The following is an 18,610-nucleotide window of genomic DNA, read 5'->3' on the forward strand; positions in this document are numbered from 1 at the left end:
CAGCAAGAAGCATCGTGCACTACTGGGGTAGACCCTCGCTCAACCATCATTCCTAAGAATTCCACTACAAATGGTGGCAGGAGTGTTTCATTTTAGCAACTTTGGGGTTTAAAAAACTGTAGCCAATTAATTTTACTTTTGGCAACTGCTTTTTAAAAGAGGCATGTTTAAATATGAAACTAGCTGCCAGTGTGACTGCGTCCCTTTCCTAAGATCGATGGCTATTTACTATGGACACAGAACAACTTAATGTGGGGCTTTTGGAAAAAACAAAGTCACATTCTCTCCCAGTAACTGCTTCCAAGTTCTAGAAACTGACATGATTTCTTTTCAGATCCAGCAATGTAGGGTGGTAGGTGATTCTGTTTCTATTTGTTCTACTTCACGGTAACCTTTAAAAACACAAAATTATTTAGATGTGGTATTAATCATGTTTCAAAGAAGCTCAAAGAACTAAAATATTTCTCCTTTACATTAAGAAATAAAATCCCCATACAGCACAATCTGCAGAGCTCTAAGAGAATTCCCATAGAAATCACATGCAGTGCCTTCCACACCTTCCTCTGACTTGGACAACCAACTGCCCCAATGTGTCATTTTCTCTAGGAGGACCCCACATTAGGTAAGTACAAACCACAGCAGAAATTAAAGTTTTCGTCTTTAATGAAATGACTTTGGAAACAGGGTACATTTCCATGACGCCAGCACTACAGCTTTTGGGGTCACAGTAAGATACACAGAATTACATCCGTAATTACTATGAATGCCAACATTTCAGGCAGTAATTTCTGTTACATGGCAAACAAGATCAAGAAAGCAACCATCAAACAAAAGAGTCCCATAGCTTCAGACAAGGCAAATCCCAGGATAGCATATGAGAACAGCTGCTGCTTCAGTGAAGGATTTCTAAAAGACACAATGCAACACAGACGACGGTTACACATTTAGCAAATGGTCAAGGATCAGATAACTAGTGTGAGGATCTTTGCAACCTAGAAAGTTCTATGGAGGCGCTATCTCCCTACACTACCTTGCTTCTGTCTCTCAAACTGTTTTTTTTAAAACCCACTCCCAATCATGTGGCACAAAGTTAGGGAGCTCTCTTCATATGCATATATAAATGCTTAGTTTACACCCACTTTGAGGGGTCCTGATACTCTTGAGGCTGGTCTCAAACTTATGATCCCCTTGTCTCTCCTGGCTGGCTGGGGTTAGAGCGTGTGCCCTTTCAGTGACTAATGCACACAGCTCACAAAATACAATGGAAGACACACAACAGACACTACAAAGGAGCTACTATTACTTCACGACTTTCCTATGTAGAGTGACAGCTTCCCACTGTCTAACTTCCTCTGGGACAGAAGTGATTACCTGGCATAACCAATGATAAGGCTGCCAAAGACTGTTCCAATACCAGCACCAGAACCCGCAACGCCTACTGTTGCAGCACCTGCACCAATGAATTTGGCAGCAGTATCAATGTCTCTGCTGATTACACTGGTCTGAAACTCCCTTCGGATCAGCTGACACGCACCATTCTGGGCCCCATTAAATACCGTAGAGCCCTGGGAACGAGAAATAAGGCAAAGGTCAATTCATTAATCACATTTAGTTTAACGACTATACTGCCAAAACAGTGACGTCTTTATAGTGTAGCTTGGTATGAACAAATAACTGCATGGCACAATGAAAAACAAAACCAAGAACTTGGACTAATTCTTACCTTGTATAAGATAATTAACAATCTATACCTATACCTTCTAGAGTTGTTAAAAATTATGACATAGAATATGTGAATGCTTTTCAACACAGCAGGCTCTTTTTGATAGTCATGACTACTTTAATCTTAAATACAAATAACTCAAAACTACCGGCTTAAATATAAATACAGACCAAAACACTTATTTGCTAATTCAGGAGGCTGTTTTGGCCAGCAGAGTTCCTCTCAGAGGCTCATTCTACACACTGTTGATTAAAGTGGAAAGAAACTACCTTGGAGCCATTCACCCTTCACTATAACAACACTGAAAACGTATATGGCAGTGTTTCCTCATCTTTATTATCACTACTTACCTCTCCAGTCCTAGCCTCCGGTCGAGATAACACTGCTGCAGAAATTGGTCTATATGCAACTCTGGATCCAGCTCGGATCTATCAATGGAAGGAAAGGAAAAATTTCAAGTATAAAGAATATAGATGGGTCTTCTCGTAACCATAAATTCTAAAGGAGAAAGCTGAAGAGAAAAGGAGCAGAGATTTACTTCTCTGTACAATGATCCTTTTGAACCCAACACTATTTCATGCTAAGGAATTGTAAACCGTGCTATGTAACCGATTTGTGAACTAAAATCCTAAGAACAATTAGTTACAAAGTGACTGTGCGCTGCTGTGGAAGTTTCAGTAAGTGTAATGCTGTAATTCAATAAGCCCATGCGGGCCAGCAACATATTAGAGGGGTGTCACTATGAATGCTGTCATTTACAACAGTCCAGCAGTATTTACAGCTCCCAGTATCTCCAAAGTATTCCTAAATGCCCACTAATCACAGCTTTACTGCACAGTTGAAGTAGTTCGATGGCAGCTTAAGAACTGGTGAAACGCTGCCACTATAAGGACGTCTTGCCTTCTGGCTTCTCTGCCCTTGAGTGTCCACGACACTAAGGTCACAGAAAATCCCTTCAGAGCCCAGACCTGATTCTCTAGGACAAACCCATTGGGTTCAGACTTCCAGTCTCTAAAAAGCAAGCTTCGGGGCTCCCCTACCACCTTTCTCCGCCCACATAGGGAAGCAAAGGCCCTCCCTCTGCAGCGGCAGAGTTTGACCTACAGACACGCATGGGAAGGAAGCGCTGCAGAGGCAGCTAGGCCTCAGCGGCACCCTCCCAACTCCCAGCACCCCGACCTTCGCGTCGACCCCAACTCCACTGGGACCGGGGAGTGGGGGAGGGGCGCGCTCCAGGAGCAAGGAGGCTGTGACCTACGCCGAGTGGAGCCTGACAGGCCTCGGGGGACGCAGGGCGAGGGGACGGTCTGCCCGGCAGGGTGGGGAAGGAAGGGGAAAGGAGGAAAGGAGAAGGGAGGGAGGGTGGGGAGGGCACCGGGGCAAGGGTGAAGGAGAGCCGGTCCCTCAGCGGGTACGCTGGGCCGAGGCCTGGGCTACGCACCAGAGCGGGGGTGCGGACGAGCTTGGCGCAGGCGAACATCTTTCTTCCCGGCGGCGCGGCGTGGATGTGGGTGACAGGCGACGTGGGCTCCTCTCCCGCTCCCTCTCTGCGGAGGGAAAAAAAAAGGCTTAAGGTCAAGTGTCCCCCAGGGGCCTGCCCTTCCCACCCCGGGCCCCCAGGGCCCCCGCGCAGGCCGACGACGTGGCCGCGTGCCCAGGAGGTGCAAGCCCGGTGGATGGGGCCCAGCGGCCCGCTCCGCCCCGGGCCCGCGCCCTCTGCTTACCTCCGCTTACCTCCCGAGGCGGCGGCGGCGGCGGCGACAGCGGCGGCAGAGGTCGAAGCAGTGGGGCTGGGCGCGCAGGCGCGGTGCGGCTCTTATCCACGCCGCAGCACCCGGATGGAGAAGGCGGGGGGTAGACGCTCAAGGTCACTTTGTAACAACTTTATTAGTAACCATCAGAGGAGGACAAGGACAGTCACACGGCAGCAGGCCGGCGGGCAGTGAAATTAAAAAGAGCTCTCAAAAGGCTACCCCCGGCGTTGTTAGCGTCATTAAGGGTGAAGATATTTTTAAATCTTTTCCCGCTATTGCAAACCGAGCCTTGCGCCTTAAACGTGCCAGACACAGAGCTACAAGCTAACCTTCTTTGCACTTTTATTACAGACAGGGTGAGTTGCCCACGCAGGCCTTGAACCTGTGATCCTCCTGTTTAAGCCTTCCAAGTAGCTGGGATCACAGGTCTGCACCACCAGGTCCAGAGAGATTATTTCTTTAAATGAACCCAGAAAAAGGTGTTTAGACAGCTAATCTTTCTTCAGAAAGAGGTCCTTATTAGAAGTACTGGGATAAACAAATGAGCGGTCAACTACTTTTGCAACTATGTAGCCCAGCCTGGCCTCCTTCACTGAACTCTCCTGCCTCTGTTTTCCAAGTGCTGGGATTAAAGGCGACACTGTGCTTGGCTTTTTTGTTTTTTTCCCCCTCTAGACAAGCCTTTTCTGTAGCTTTGGAGCCTGTCCTGGAAACTAGTCCTTGTAGACCAGGCTGGCTTCGAACTCGCAGAGATCCACCTGCCTCTGCCTCCTGAGTGCTGGGATTAAAGACGTGCACCATCACTGCCCGATTTGTGTTTGGCTTTCTTCCAACTTTATAATTAGAAGAATTAAGAGATTATAATGTACTGGGCGGTACTGGCGTACGTTTTTAATTCTAGCACTCAGGAGGCAGAGGCAGATGGATCTCTCTGAGTTTGAGGCCAGCCTGGTCTAGAGAACAACTTCCAGGACTGGTTCCATAGCTACTGAGAAACCCTGTCTCGAAACAAACAAACAAAGCAAAAACCAAAAATTGAGATTATAAATATCTTAATTTTGGAGTAAAAAGTGTCTGAATATTCTTTGAAGTTTATTTAGCACCTATTTTTGGTAACTTTGAACAAACCAGATGAATGTCTCAGATAAATGACTGTTGTTGAACTTCTGGTCTCGTTATAGATTTTTAAAAATGTTTTTTGAGATTATAATTACAAGTTCTCTTCTACTGTTTCCCTCGCCTAAACTCTCCTACATACTCCCTGTCTTTTTCAAATTCATGGTCTCGTTCACACACACACACACACACACACCTATAAAAATACAATTTGCTCTGCCTGAATAATGTTTTAATCACGGTATTTTCCTTGGCCCTCTCCCCAGCCCCAGACAATCACCATTCTTTCTCTTTTGTGACCTTGACTACTTTAGGTCCTTCATTTAAGTCATGCACTATTTATTTATTTATTTTTTTTTGGTAACTAGCTGCCATTTCTTTTAATTTTTTTATTACATTTATTTACTGACTTTGTGCTTGTGTGAGGGCAGGCATGTGTGTATGGATGTCTATGCCACAGTGTGCTTGTACAGGTCGGAGAAGACCCGGAGGGAGTCAGTACTCTCCCACCCTGCGGATCCCAGAATTGAATTCAGGTCATCAGGCTCAGGGGCGAGCAAGCAGCTTGACTCACTGAGCCATCTTGCAGTATACCCGTCCTTTTCTTAAGTTCATGTTGTGTATTTTTGAGATTGATCTGGTTATATAGTTCACACTGACTTGGAACTTCGTATCCTCCTGCCTCAGCCTTGAGAGGGCTAGGATCACAAGCACCTGGTTAATAACTGATTTCTTTCACATAGCAGCTGTCTTCATAGTTCATCCAGGTTGAGGCATGTGTAAGAATGTTCTTCCTTTATAAGGCTGAATAATATCTGTGTATATGTGTATGTCTGTACCTGTACGTATCACACTTGCTTAACCACTCATTCATGATGGAGCCTTTGGGTCATTACTCCCTTTGGTCTGTTGTGATCACAGATGTAGGAGTACTCATTTGAGTTTCCACCTTGAATTCTGTGGGGCATATGCCACAAAATACTGCTGGATCATATAATTGTATTTTAAAATGATATACTGTTTTTCACAGTGGCTGTGCCATTTTATATTTCTACAGTAAATACAAGGTTCCCAGTCTCTCCCCATTCTTGCCAGTGTGCACACTCTTACACACTCACTTTCTCTCTTCTCTTTTCTTCTTACCTTCCTACTCCCTTTCCTCCTCTGACTCCCTCCTCCTTGTCTCTCTCCTCTTTATTTCCCTCCCTTCTTCTGTCCCCCTCCCTCCCTCCCTCCCTCCCTTCCTCCCTCCTCCCCCTCCTCTTTCTTTCTTTCTTTCCTGACAGGATCTCATATACCCTGGCCTTGAACTTATTATGTAGCCACAGATTGCCACGAACTGCTAGGAGGTTCATAATTATCTATGAGGGGAACAGTAGGCTGAAGGAAACAAGAACTTTGTTGTTGAGACAGAGTTTCTCTACATAGCTCTGGCTGTCTGGAACTCACTGTGTAGACCAGGCTGACCTCCCAGAGGTCTACCTTGCTCTACCTCTCAAGTGCACCACCATGCCCAGCTCTAGAACAAAGACTTCGAATACTGCTCTATAAACTTGAATTTGGAAACATGGATATCACTTACAAGAGTTAATGCTTTGAAACTCCCTAGAAATGGAAAATAAGCAGAATGAACAAGTTTAACTACCAACTTGGTAGTTCCAATTACACAGGGTAAATGCAGAGTTTTAATGAAGGGTTAAGAAGACAGCTCCTTGTTCACTCCATTTCTTGCACACTAGCTTCCGAATTTTTGTGGTTATTGTTACTTTTGTTTGGAATACCTTTTCTTCTGATAGCTGCTTAGCTCTTTTCCTCACTTTATTCAAGCCTTTGCTCGAATATTACCTCTGAGGACTTTCTGAATCCCTTACTTACCTTTTTGTTTGTTTTTGAGATAGGGTCTCTCTCCACAGTCCTGTTGTCCTGTAGACCAGGCTGGCCTTGAACTCAGAGATCTGCCCACCTCTGCCTCCCGAGTGCCGGGATGAAAGGCGTGCGCCACCACTGCCTGTCTTCTTTTTCATCTTTGAAAAAGGTTTATTTTTAAAATACTTATTTTTCTTTTATGTGTGTAAATGTTTTGTGTGTATGTGTGTATGTGTGTGTGTGTGGTGTATGCCAGGTAGCAAAGGAGGTCAGAAAAGGGCATCAGATCCCCTGGAGCTGGAGTCACAGATGGTACTGAGCCACCATGTAGGTCCTGGGAACCAAAAGTGGGTCTTTCTCAAGAACAAGCACGCTTACTGAGTCACCGCTCCAGCTTCCTATGTTTTCTTTTTATTAACGTGTCTGTCTGTGTGCTGTATTTCTGCCATGTGTGTAAGGGTCCAGAGAAGCCATAGGAGGGTGTTGAATCTCCTGGAGCTAGAGGTGTAGGTGGTTATGAGCCATTTGAGAACTAAATTCTGGTCTTCTGGAAGAGCAGGGAGCACTCTAAACCTGAGTCATTTCCCCAGCTCCTCTTCCCTCATCTTTTATTTATTGCTTGCTCTTTTGGTTCTCACAGAATATTTGTCCCCGAGGATAGAGATTTTGTCGTGCTTATTGCTCTATCCACAGTTTAGAAAATGCTTGACTTACTAATCTGTTAATTAATTCGGGCAGTCAGTAAACTATTGAGCAATAAGGCTGAGAAGAAATACAGAAATTGTTAATCTTTTATTTCATCTATCTATTATTTGATGTTATAGTAAAAATGGATTATTTAAAAATGTAAAAATCAGTATATTAGGGATATTTTAATAATTTATAGCGATCGATAACAATCCTTTCTCTATTGTGCTCGCATTGATGAAAAAGACTAAGTGACTAAATGAATACTAAATTTCAGGTATCAATGTTGAACTTGTGTATACTTTAGGTGGTAACTGCATTCAATATCCTTCAAGTTACATTCAAACTCTTAATATATGTAGGGCTAGGCTATCCTTGTGTGACAATATCATGTTCTCATATATGTGGCATCTTACCTCCGTATTGGCTAGAATTATTTTCTATACAGGTAGGTTTTACACAAATTTCAGTGGATTTGTTTTGTCTTGAAAATCAATTCTTAGTGTAAGCCCCCATCTCCCTCAAAAAATCAAAGACATCTATTTTTAGAAGACTTGAATATTTAACATATGCTTAAGAGATAAAAATTAATAATTTATTTATTTTTATTTTATATGCATTGGTGTTTTGCCTGCATGTATGTCTGTGTGAGGGTGTCAGATTTTGGAGTTATAGACAGTTGTGAGCTGCCATGTGGTGCTGGGAATGAAATCCTGTTTCTCTTGGAAGAGCAGTCAGTGCTCTTAACTACTGAGTCATCTCTCCAGCCCATGAGATGAAAAATTTTATAACACTCAAAACATCTGTAAGCATTCTTCTATTTTTAGTTTAAAAATATTTTTTAAAATTGTGTGTGTGTGTGTGTGTGTGTGTGTGTGTGTGTGTGTGTGTGAGTATGTGAGTGAGGATGCCCAAATAGACTCCAAAGATGGGAGCCCTTGGAGCAGCCTGATATGGGTATTACAAACAGTCTTAACTACCAAGCCAGACCCAAGAGAGCTCTTTCTACCATTTTTTTCTCAATGCTAGTCCCAGGGAGGTATTTATGGGGTAATGTGATTATGAAGCTACTCTATCAATTCTGGGGCTTCTATATTGTGCAAATGCTTTATGCTGATTAATGCTCATTTTGAATATATTTCTGGATCATTATGGCCTTATGAAGGAAAAACACAGTTACACAGTACTAACCATACTTTTCTTGGCACCTTTTCCCATTACTAATTTAAATAAAGTTATCCATTATATGGATAATATTACACTTTATACTGCCCATATAACCCTTAAAGACTTTCTAATCTAAGCACTTTGATAATTAGCTTTGTTTCCTATGGCCTATCTCCAAGTCAGGTAACCTGGTCTAAAGTAGTGATGCATATACAATTTTAAAGTGTATTTTTCAGAAGCAAAGCATTAAAGAAATACATTTTATAAAATAAGATTTGTAAGTGGAATCATCAAGATTCATTTATATGCCAAGTCAGAGCTTTGCCTAAATTGCCTCTTTGATTTGGAATAGGCAAGATCACGATTTTTAATTTTTCCCAGTACTGGAGATGAAGCCTAGGCAAGCACTATACTGTAAAATGCACATTTTAAGTCAGGCGGTGGTGGCGCAGGACTTTAATCCCAGCACTAAGGAGGCAGAGGCAGGCGGATCTCTATGAATTTGATGCCAGCCTGGTGTACAAGAGCTAGTTCCAGGACAGGCTCCAAAGCTACAGAGAAACCCTGTCTTGAAAAATCAAAAAAAAAATGCACATTTTAAATGTTAAAAAAAGCTTGAAGTAGAAAAATGGTCAAATGAACACTTATGAGCAATCAATACAGCAAACCAAGTGTTTAAGTAACTAAAGGCTTGGATTTGAGAATGTCTGGTTCTTCCTTGAGGTGAGAACATTTCAATCTGCAAAGCAAAAGACACTTTTTGTCCTGTTTTTGCTTCCATAGCCGGTCAGCCATTTCAGGAGAATAGCTGGTGTTTGTGTGACTGTGTGTGTTCCTGGAGACTACATGTTACATAATTGCTAATTCTATCGGTTGTTTCTGTCATTCTTTGGTCAGATTCTGCCTTTCTTGACCATTTAAGGGAGTCCTTTCAACTATATTGACCAGATAAAGGAACACAGCAAAGGAATACAGGCATTTCCCAGTGGGAGTATATCTTTAAAGGACCAGTGAAACTTCAAAACAGTGTACAGTGTTGTGCATCTAGGGTCCCAGATGTTGAGAGATGGAGACAGGAGCATCATTTTGTAGCCATTCTAGGTAACAATGAAACCCTGTGTGTGTGGGGGGATGGATACTGAACCAAAACAACTCCCTCTACGGTGCCCTCTAAACAACCCCAATCACAAAATTTCAAGTCATTAAATAAATCATACAATGTTTATATTTTAGACCAGTGGTTCACAACATTCCTTATGCTTCCACCCATTAATAAATTTCCTCATGTTGTAGTGACCCCCAGCCATAGTTATTTTCATTGCTACTTTATAACTGTAATTTTACTGCTGTTATGTGTCATAATACAAGTATCTGATATGTAGGATGGTTGACGTGACTACTCTGGTGAAAGGTTTATTCTAATCCCAAAGGGGTTTTGACCCACGGGTTGAGAACTGCTGCTTTAGACTCACTTTAATTTTATTTATATGTTTTTTTTAAAAAATTATTTTTATTTTATGTGTATGACTGTTTTTCCCTGCTTGTGTGCTTTGTGCCTGAGGAGACAGCAAGAGGGCACCAGATCCCCTGGAGCTGGAGTTATAGCTTTTTGTAAGCTTCTCTGTGGTGCTGGGAGCAGAACTCAGGTTCTCTACAGAGCAGCTCTTAATTGGTGAGCCATCTCTCTAACCCCTAAATTAAGTGACCAATCGAATCACTTAAGTTTTTTCTCATTTTATTCCCCCAGAGGCACACCACGTTTTCCTCTTCCCCCACCATTGCCAACACCAACAGCATAAGGTGCTAGTATCCAGACGCCCCTTGGGAACTGGCACAGTCACCCACCTATGTATGGCAAGCAGTTCCCTGATTGTAAGCAGGTGCAAAGGTCCCTTTAAGAGGCAAGCTCCACCCACTCCGGTCTCTGTCTCTCTCCCTCTCTCTTCCTGATGAGGCAAGTAGGTCTCTGCCTCTCTCCCCCCACCTCACTCTCTCTCTCTCCCCCTTCTCTCTCTCTCTCTGTCTCTCTCTTCCTTCCCTCCCTTTTAATAAAACTCCACACTCAAGTTCTCTCTGCATGGAGTAGTCTGTCACCCACTGCATTTGGACCTCAGCCGCCACGGGACCCACCACTAAGGTCCCTCTCTCGCCTTATCAAAGCATAAGAATCTAACCCTAGGTAGACAAAGGGATTTATTGTCTTTTTTTTCTCTGCTATTGTTTCAGATAAGGTTTTGGAAGGTTCCCCCCCCCCCCCCACGCTTTTTTGAAAAGACATGATCCACTTTGTTGAGGCTGGCCTAGGACTCATTGTTTAGTCAAGGTTGACTTTGGACTCTGTATTCCCTTGTCTCCACCTTCCCTACACTGGGATTAGAGAAAGAGCCATCATGTCTGGCATGGAGGATGCTTTCGGTAGGTAGAATTTTGCTTCAGTTCTACCTCCTTAATGTGTTTACATCCTAATCCTCAGAACCTGTGAATGTGTTATCTCATGTGATCAAAGGGTCCTCACAGAGGATTAAATTACAGATATTGAGATGAGGAAATGGTCTTGTATCTGGACGAGCACAGTATAATCCCAAGAGTCTTTCTAAGTGAAACAGAGGGGAGACAGGGGATATGGTGGCAGAAGCAGAGGTAGAGGAGACACAACATGAGGAAGACTCCACTAGTTGTTACAAGCTCTGAAATCAAGAATGGCCAGGAGCCAAGAACTGTGGGTCATTTCTAGGATCAAGAAAGGGCTCAGGGCTGGGCAGTGGTGGCGCACACTTTTAATCCCAGCACTCGGGAGGCAGAGGCAGGCGGATCTCTAATGAGTTCAAGGCCAGCCTGGTCTACAAAAGCTAGTACTAGGACAGGCTTCAAAGCTACAGATAAACCCTGTCTTGCAAAACCAAAAGGGGGGGGGGCTCAGGATAGATTTTCCTGTACAGCTTTTAGAAGAAGCATAGTGCTCCCAACATGGAGTTTAGTGTGCTGAGATCCCCGTCAAACCTTTGAACTCCAAAACGGAGCTAGCAAATGTATGCTGTTGGAAGTCACCAAGTGTGACAATTTGTTATGGCAGCATTTTGAAACTAAAAAAGTTATGAAGTTCTTGTGTGATTCATTGCATGGTCCATTAATATGAAAGCACAAATCGAGGGATGTGGGTGGAGCCTTGATTTGGAGTTCAGGCTGCTGAGTTACCCATTGTCTTGTGAGATAAGCCATTTGTTATGGGTCTTAAATTTGGGCCATAAATATATATGAACCACAGTACCAGGCAAGTGATGACGTGATTTCCAAGGGGACAGTGAGACCAGGCTTATTCTGGACCCTTAAAGTTTTGAGAGATACTTTGTAACTGTGTCTGCTTTGCTTCAGTTAAATTCACAGCAAACTTGGTGTCTTTAGTGACTTCATGTGGATATGATCCAAATACAAGCTGCCAAAGTGCAGAGGGAGAGCAAAACCCCAAACCAGCAGAACCAGGGTGTGTGGGGGTGGTGACAACAGGATAGAAGCTAAAATCAGACCGAAGGCCTTTACCGTCTCTTTGCTGTTGCCAGGTTATCTAGATAAGCAGCATTACCCCTGAGATTTTCTAATTCCTTCTAGAGATCTCTTGCCTCAGAGTTTTTATTTAATTTGGATTTTTAGCCTGCCAAAATACTGACTCTTAGCCTCTTTGGCACATGCTTTGATTTCTGACCAACTTCTTTAAAAAAAAAAGTAGTATGATCTTTTAAAAATTATACGTAACTCATGCCTGATGCTGGGGTTCTTGTTCATCGCCTTTGGCTCTTAGTAGGAGCACTGTCAGCCTAAATGGGAAAAAATCATTTAAATTCTATCTGTCTGTCTGTCTGTCTGTCTATCCATCCACCCATCTATTTGTTCATATATTCATGTGAGACTGACCTGTGTTATAGTGGGTTTCTTTTGGTAGTTAATAGTGTGATTCTTTATCACTTTTCAGACATTTTTATTTCACCCTCCTCTCTCTTCTTCTGTATCTATCTCCCTGCTTCCCTAATTAGGACTTTACTCCTTTTTAAGGACATTACTTAACTTTTAAACTATTTTTAATATACTCTCCTTTTCTCTCCCAAGTCTATGTATATATTTAAATACACTGTAACCATTTAGAGTTTTTTTTCCAATTTGCATCTGTCTTTATTGAGCATTTGTATTGTTCTCTGATCTCATGAGACGAATCTTTAACTGCTGCATCAGCTACCATCCCAGCTCAGCTTAGTGTATGGTGGTAGTACATGGTGTAGCAGCTGGCTCTGACTTGCAGGCAGCTGTTAGGAGACACTTCTCTGTACTGTGACTGGTGTGAGAGACACATATCTAGGAAGTCATGTTTGGCTCTGTTTTTGTGTGTTTAAAACCTTTTAAAGCTTTCTCAAATCTTATGTGGATGTACGTGCTGGACATTTGGGTGCCATTTGTAGGTGTGCTTTTCTGTCCCATCACACTCCCCAAATAACCACATGGAGACATAATTATCAGTTCTTGGCCAATAGCTTAGGCTTATTACTAGTTAACTCTTACAAATTAAATTAGCCCATTTCTATTAATCCATGCACTGTACCAAGCCTCATTTACCTCATGTATGTACTTCTCATCCTGCTCACCCTGCATCTCCTGGTGTCTTCTGGTGACTCTGCCCTCCTTCTCCCCAGCAATCTCTCTGCCCTGAAAATCCTGCCTAGCCATTGGATAATCAGCTTTATTATTATTATTATTAACAATGAGAGCAACACATCTTCACAGTGTACAGAAGGATTATTCCACAGTCCAACAAAAAGGGAATCATGCCTGGAAGCTAGCCAACTAGCCAGGACTAGTGAAGTCATGGATCTTGGAGGAGAGCCTGCAGCCATCACTTCACTAAACCAACATAATCCTAACCACATTCTAAATATTTGTTTTAATACCCACAGGTAAGTGTAGTCCTCACTCCTCACTGTGAAAGTGCACACACTCTGTAGATCAGTCTGGCTTCAAACTTGTGAGAATCCTGTTTCTGCCTCTTGATGAGTTACTTGCACTACCACAGTACTGTCTACATGTACAGACTTTTTTTGGCAACTATAAGACGATTCTCTCATTTTATTATTTTTTGAATTTGTATGAAAATAAGGATTGTGCCATTGATATTTCCATGTATGTTTCCTAAGAACCAGAAGATTCTCTCATATAACCAGCCTATTGTATCAAATTAAAAAAAATTACATTGATATAGAACTTTTATCCACTGTACAATTCATATTTCAGTTACCTCAACCAAACCCTTTATGGAATTATCCACATTTTTTTTTTGTTTTTGGAGACAGGGTTTCTCTGTAGCTTTGGAGCCTGTCCTGGAACTAGCTTTTGTAGACCAGGCTGGCCTTGAACTCACAGCGATTCTTCTGCCTCTACCTCCTGAGTGCTGGGATTGAAGGATGCACCACCACAGCCTGACTTTTTTCATCTTTTTGGTATCTCTCATGCTATTCACCATTTTGAAGAATGTAAGTCTACTTCATCCTTTTTCACTACTATAATCATATTAATTGTTCATTTCTTAGTTGTAAACAATAGAAATTGCCTTTGGATAATGAAAATAAGAAAGGAGTTTATTGAAAAGGTATTTAGGAGTTTCTATAGTGCCAGTATATAAGTATATATTATTTCATATATTTTTTACAGTGTATGTTAAATATAATAATATTGTTAATAGTATTAGGATTAATAAAAATACTAATGATATTTATTAAGTGCTTATAATATACTGGACTCTGCCCTATTATATGTATTGTCTTATGTCACATATAATCTTATGAGATAAATTTATTTTTAGGCAGTCATTTTAAAAATGAGGCAATTGTGGACTATGGAGGTTAGTAGTTGCCCAAAATAACTTACATAATAAGTTAGTTTCAAAGTCAGGTTTTATCTGTTACTAAAGTCTATAATTTTTCTACTTCATGGTTTTATAAGACATAATTTGAAAACCTTACTTTAAGATACTTGTAAGAAAATAAGTGATCTGTGATAACCTGGACTATTATATTAAATATTAGTTCAGTTGTTGTTATATGACAGTGAGAGATGTATGCTAAAAAACTCATACATGTCCAGCTTTTTCCCTGTATCTGAAAACATCTTACACACATGAACTCATGCTAGCGGAATTGGCCAGAGATTCTGCAGTGTGCACCTCAGAGAGTACCCACTTGGGGGCACCCACAATGCAGCTTTTCTGCCTGTTCTCTTGCCTAGAAGCATCCAGCCCTGCAGAACTGGAATGCAGCCAGAGGACAAGCTCAGTCTGTTCTAGAAGCCTCAGATAGCCAGATCTGATGTCTCCAAGAACGGCTTCCTTTCTCTGCAGGTCCAGGGAGTATCATAGTTTGCTACCCACACATAAACCATTATGTGATGCTTAAAATATTAATAATTAGTGCATTTGCTACAGGCCAAATGTGCTATATATAATGTTAGGATTTAAGACCAAAGACTAAAAATAATTTTCCGATAAAAAAGATTTATTTGTGTAATATTTTTAAAATTTATGCCATGCCAAAATTAAGAACATACTAATTTGCCAGCAAGTGTAAGAAATATGTATGTGTATGTTATTATATAATATCATACAGAATTATATATATGTTATATAATGTTATTAACCGTATTTTTTTGAGACAAGGTTTTATGTAGTCCTGGTTGGCCTCAAACTAGCTATGTAACCTAGGATGAGCGAGTGCTGGGATTACAGGCGTGCACCACCCCCCGCAGTGTGTGTGGTGCCAGGGACGGATCTGAGGGCCTCATGAAGAGCACAGAGAGGGAAAGGCTGAGCTGGCCTGGGAAAGCACTGTCTCTACTGAGCCACAGCTCTAGCCTCCAAGCTAGGTGTTTTAAATTTCGTCTGCATTGAATTCTCACCTTCCTGGCTCTCCGGTAAGGCTGTCCACTGTTGGTGCCCAGAGCAAAGGAGGCTTCTTGGAGATATGGCTGACGCTGACCTCTCCTGGTCAGTCATTTGGTGTTCAGCCTCACCAATAGCTGAAGTTCTGCTGGGATTAATCCCATACCAAAGATGCTTCAGATGTATGATGTGGGGGTCCCCTCTATGTGCTGTGATTACCGTTAATGAATAAAGAAACTGCCTTGGTCTGTTGATAGGCCAGAACTTAGGTAGGAGGGGAAAACTGGACTGAATTCTGGGAGAAGGAAGGCAGAGAGAGAGAGAGAGATGCCATGGATCCACCATTGGAGATAGACATGCTGAAACTTGGCTGGTGGGCCACGACTTTGTGGTGATATACAGATAAATAGAAATAGGTTAAATTAAGATGTAAAAGTTAGTCAATAAGAAGCTAGAGCTAATAGGTCAAGCAGTGTTTTAATTAATACAGTTTCTGTGTAGTTATTTTGGTTCTGGGTGACTGGGAGGAACAAGCCGCTCTTTGTAACAGATGTAGTTTCTGTGACTATGCCCGAGAAGGGACTCTTATTCTAGAGCATAAAGTGAGAAAGCTTTGTAGAATGAGACTGTACTGGATGTGGTGGTACACTGTCCTGACCAAAGGGATTTTGGAAAGAAACTATTTTTTGGTGCCATATAAATCTGCCTTTCATATGACTCCCTGGAGTAGGGAGAGCCAAAACATAGATCAGAGAGCAACCGATGGGGTGGTGTGATTCAAGAGACTATTAAAAGAGGAACAAATTGGACCCGTGATCTGGTTGTTCATGAGAATCTGATTTGGGAAATAGAATATGTGGTGGGTAATAGTAGAGATTGATGTGGAAGGATGTATAAGAAGGCTGTGTATAGACTGGAGGGCAAGAACAAAGTCAGAGTATGAAGAGCCACAGTTTGAAGAAACTAAGATGCTAATTAAGCCAATTGTGAGAAGGAAGCAGGCAAGAAAGAGGGGTCTAGTTTTGGGGGAACGCCAACAAGACTGGTGAAGGTGGGGTGCGGAGAGCCTGGGCTGGGTTTCTGGTGGAGCACTTTGAAGACGATCCAGCTCTCACTCCTGAGCATCTCTTTCTGGTCTTGCTCTGGTCCCCACTCACCGACTGCCCTGAGATCCTAGTTTTTACCCCAAGTCTTTCTTACGTGGAGAAACTACAGGGGGTATCTTTCCTCTTATGAGCAAAGTAATTTGCTAAGAGAGTGCTCTAAAGGCCTTTCACATGTCGTAGATAACTTCTGATTTGGCCGTGGTTGCCCTGGGCCTTCCATAGATTTATGAGGATGTGAAAATAGGAACAGTAAGATGGGCTCTGTGGAGCGCCACTTGCTGCAAACCTGGCAACAAGAATCCACGAAAAGATGGCTACAGAGAACTTACTCCACAAAGCTGTCCTCTGACCTCCCCACTCCTCATGGCTTCTGCTCTCATTCCGGCCAGTAGGTTCCTTTCCTGAGTTCCTGCCCTGGCTTTGCTCAGTAAAGGACTTAAAATTTGTAAGGTGAGATAAACCCTGTCCTCCTCACAGTGCCTTTGACCCTGGTGTTTTATCATCACAATAGAAACCCCAACTAATACAAAAGATGTGACAGGAAACTGGAGCTTTATGGGACAGAAGTCCAGGGACTGACCTGACCAGCGGCCAAGGGATCTGAAGCAAATCACACAATTCCGATTCACGTGTTTGTTTAGATCCGCTGGGACTGCTGCTGTAGGCTTCTCTGAGCAGTGGCTGAGTTGGTGAATCCAGGGAGCGGTAAGTTCGGTGTAGTTCAAAGCAGGATCCCAGACAGCCTGTGATGAAATCAACACAGTCCAGATCCTGAGAGAGCAGCTGGGCCGGGACTAGATGGCTTAACAGACTGAGTGAAATATTTTCACATCTAAGGCCATGTGGACTCTTGAATAAACTGGAGTTGTTAGCAAAAGGCCACAGTGGCTAAATAGCTAAGGCAGAAGTTACTGTTCCTCCCAGACAAAGTTAGTCAAAGACAGAGAGGTGGTACCTAAAGCATAGTTGTACTTGGGTGTGGTACCGGCTGGGTTGGATGCGGTAGGAACGGGTAGAGAGACAGTGTCTTGCTGTTGATGTTGAAGGAAGTTCCATAGCATCACTGACCAATTCCTTTTATTGTTCTATTGTTTTTTTCTTTGGAATTTGTCCTGGAACTCGCTTTGTAGACCAGGCTGGCCTCGAACTCACAGAGATCTGCTGTCTCTGCCTCCCGAGTGCTGCTGGGATTAAAGGCGTGCGCCACCACTGCCCAACACCAATTCTTTTTTTTTTTTTTTTTTAGGCCATTCTAACTAATAAATATAGTGGGATGTGGAGGGACTGGGGGGATAGTTCAGTTGGTGAAGCGCTTGCTGTGTAAATTATGTGTGATTCCCCAGGACACACATAAAAAACCTGGACACAGGTTATGTGCTTATAGTCCTAACACAAGGGGCTGAAGACAGGTAGCTCCCTGGGGCTTGCTGGCCCGCCAGACTGGCCTACTTGGTAAGCTCCAGGCCACTGAGAGACTGCCTCAAAAGATAAAATAACTAGCTTCTGAGGAAAGACATTTGAAGTTGTCCTCTGGCCTCTACATGCACTCATATGCATGTGCACACATACGCATATGACTACACATGTGCACACAACAATGGCAATAACACACACACACACTAATGAGCAATAACCTAAAAAGATTCAACTTCCCATCATCAGAGGTAACAGCCAGGCTCTGGGCAATCTGTTCTGATTAGGGCATTCATAGTGAAAGCTGACCCGGGAAACAGTACTGCAGTGATGACCACCGGGGTTCCATGTCGTTCTACATGTTGCTTGTCAATTTCTGTGATGTAATACAAAGACCTTTTTTTTTTTTTTTTTTTTTTTTTTTTTTTTTTTTAATGAAGGACCTGTCAGCTCAGCTGCTGGGAGTCCTATTGACAACCATCACTTATTGTCCTCTTCAGTGTTTAATAGAGAGCCGCTTAGCTCCAGGTCATATCTCCCTAGGGCACACTACTTCCATAATCATTTCCTTCGTCCTATAATCTGCGCCCAAGCAGAGGTGACTTTGGTGAGCCACTCTATCGCCAGCTCTTCCTATTTGGCTTCTGCCTCTGCTCAGCCCTGTTTGTATTCTCTTTTTCCCAGGTGACTGTCTCAAGGTTGCTCCTTAAAAATATCACATCAAAGGCCTCTATTCTACTTTGGGGTTCAGTTCATCCTCTGCGTTCCCCTTGGTTCTTATTCCCAAGCCTCTGTTCTGGGGATCTTTCTTATCTTCTAGTCGTGTCTAAGAGTCTGGTCTTGTGTTGACTTTGCTCTCACTATG

At 42.7% G+C, this 18,610-nt stretch overlaps 1 protein-coding gene across 2 annotated transcripts; it reads right to left on the minus strand.

Annotated features, from left to right (window-relative positions):
- Nucleotides 1-645: 645 nt before the first annotated feature.
- Atp5mc3 (ATP synthase membrane subunit c locus 3) lies at nt 646-3,565 on the minus strand. 2 transcript variants are annotated; one of them, XM_048426045.3, is made up of 5 exons: nt 3,458-3,565; nt 3,165-3,270; nt 2,074-2,151; nt 1,372-1,565; nt 646-906 (listed from the first exon to the last, which is right to left on the minus strand). In XM_048426045.3, exons 2-5 carry the CDS (start codon nt 3,201-3,203, stop codon nt 792-794), a joined length of 426 nt encoding a protein of 141 aa, XP_048282002.1. In that variant the 5' UTR covers nt 3,204-3,270; nt 3,458-3,565; the 3' UTR covers nt 646-791. The 2 variants fall into 2 exon arrangements, with proteins under 2 accessions (XP_048282002.1, XP_048282001.1); XM_048426044.3 differs by having other exon boundaries at nt 3,448-3,565.
- Between the last annotated feature and the right edge of the window lie 15,045 nt (nt 3,566-18,610).

This window comes from Myodes glareolus, chromosome 21, assembly GCF_982192425.1.
Source record: "Myodes glareolus chromosome 21, mMyoGla1.1, whole genome shotgun sequence".
NCBI lineage: Eukaryota > Metazoa > Chordata > Mammalia > Rodentia > Cricetidae > Myodes > Myodes glareolus.

Coding starts and splice junctions, on each gene's coding strand:
- Atp5mc3 (XM_048426045.3), bottom strand. CDS start 3,203: ATGTTCGCCTGCGCCAAGCTCGTCCGCACCCCCGCTCTG. Junction 2,152..3,164: donor TCGTCCGCACCCCCGCTCTG/GTGCGTAGCCCA, acceptor TTCCATTGATAG/ATCCGAGCTGGATCCAGAGT. Junction 1,566..2,073: donor CGGAGGCTAGGACTGGAGAG/GTAAGTAGTGAT, acceptor TCTCGTTCCCAG/GGCTCTACGGTATTTAATGG.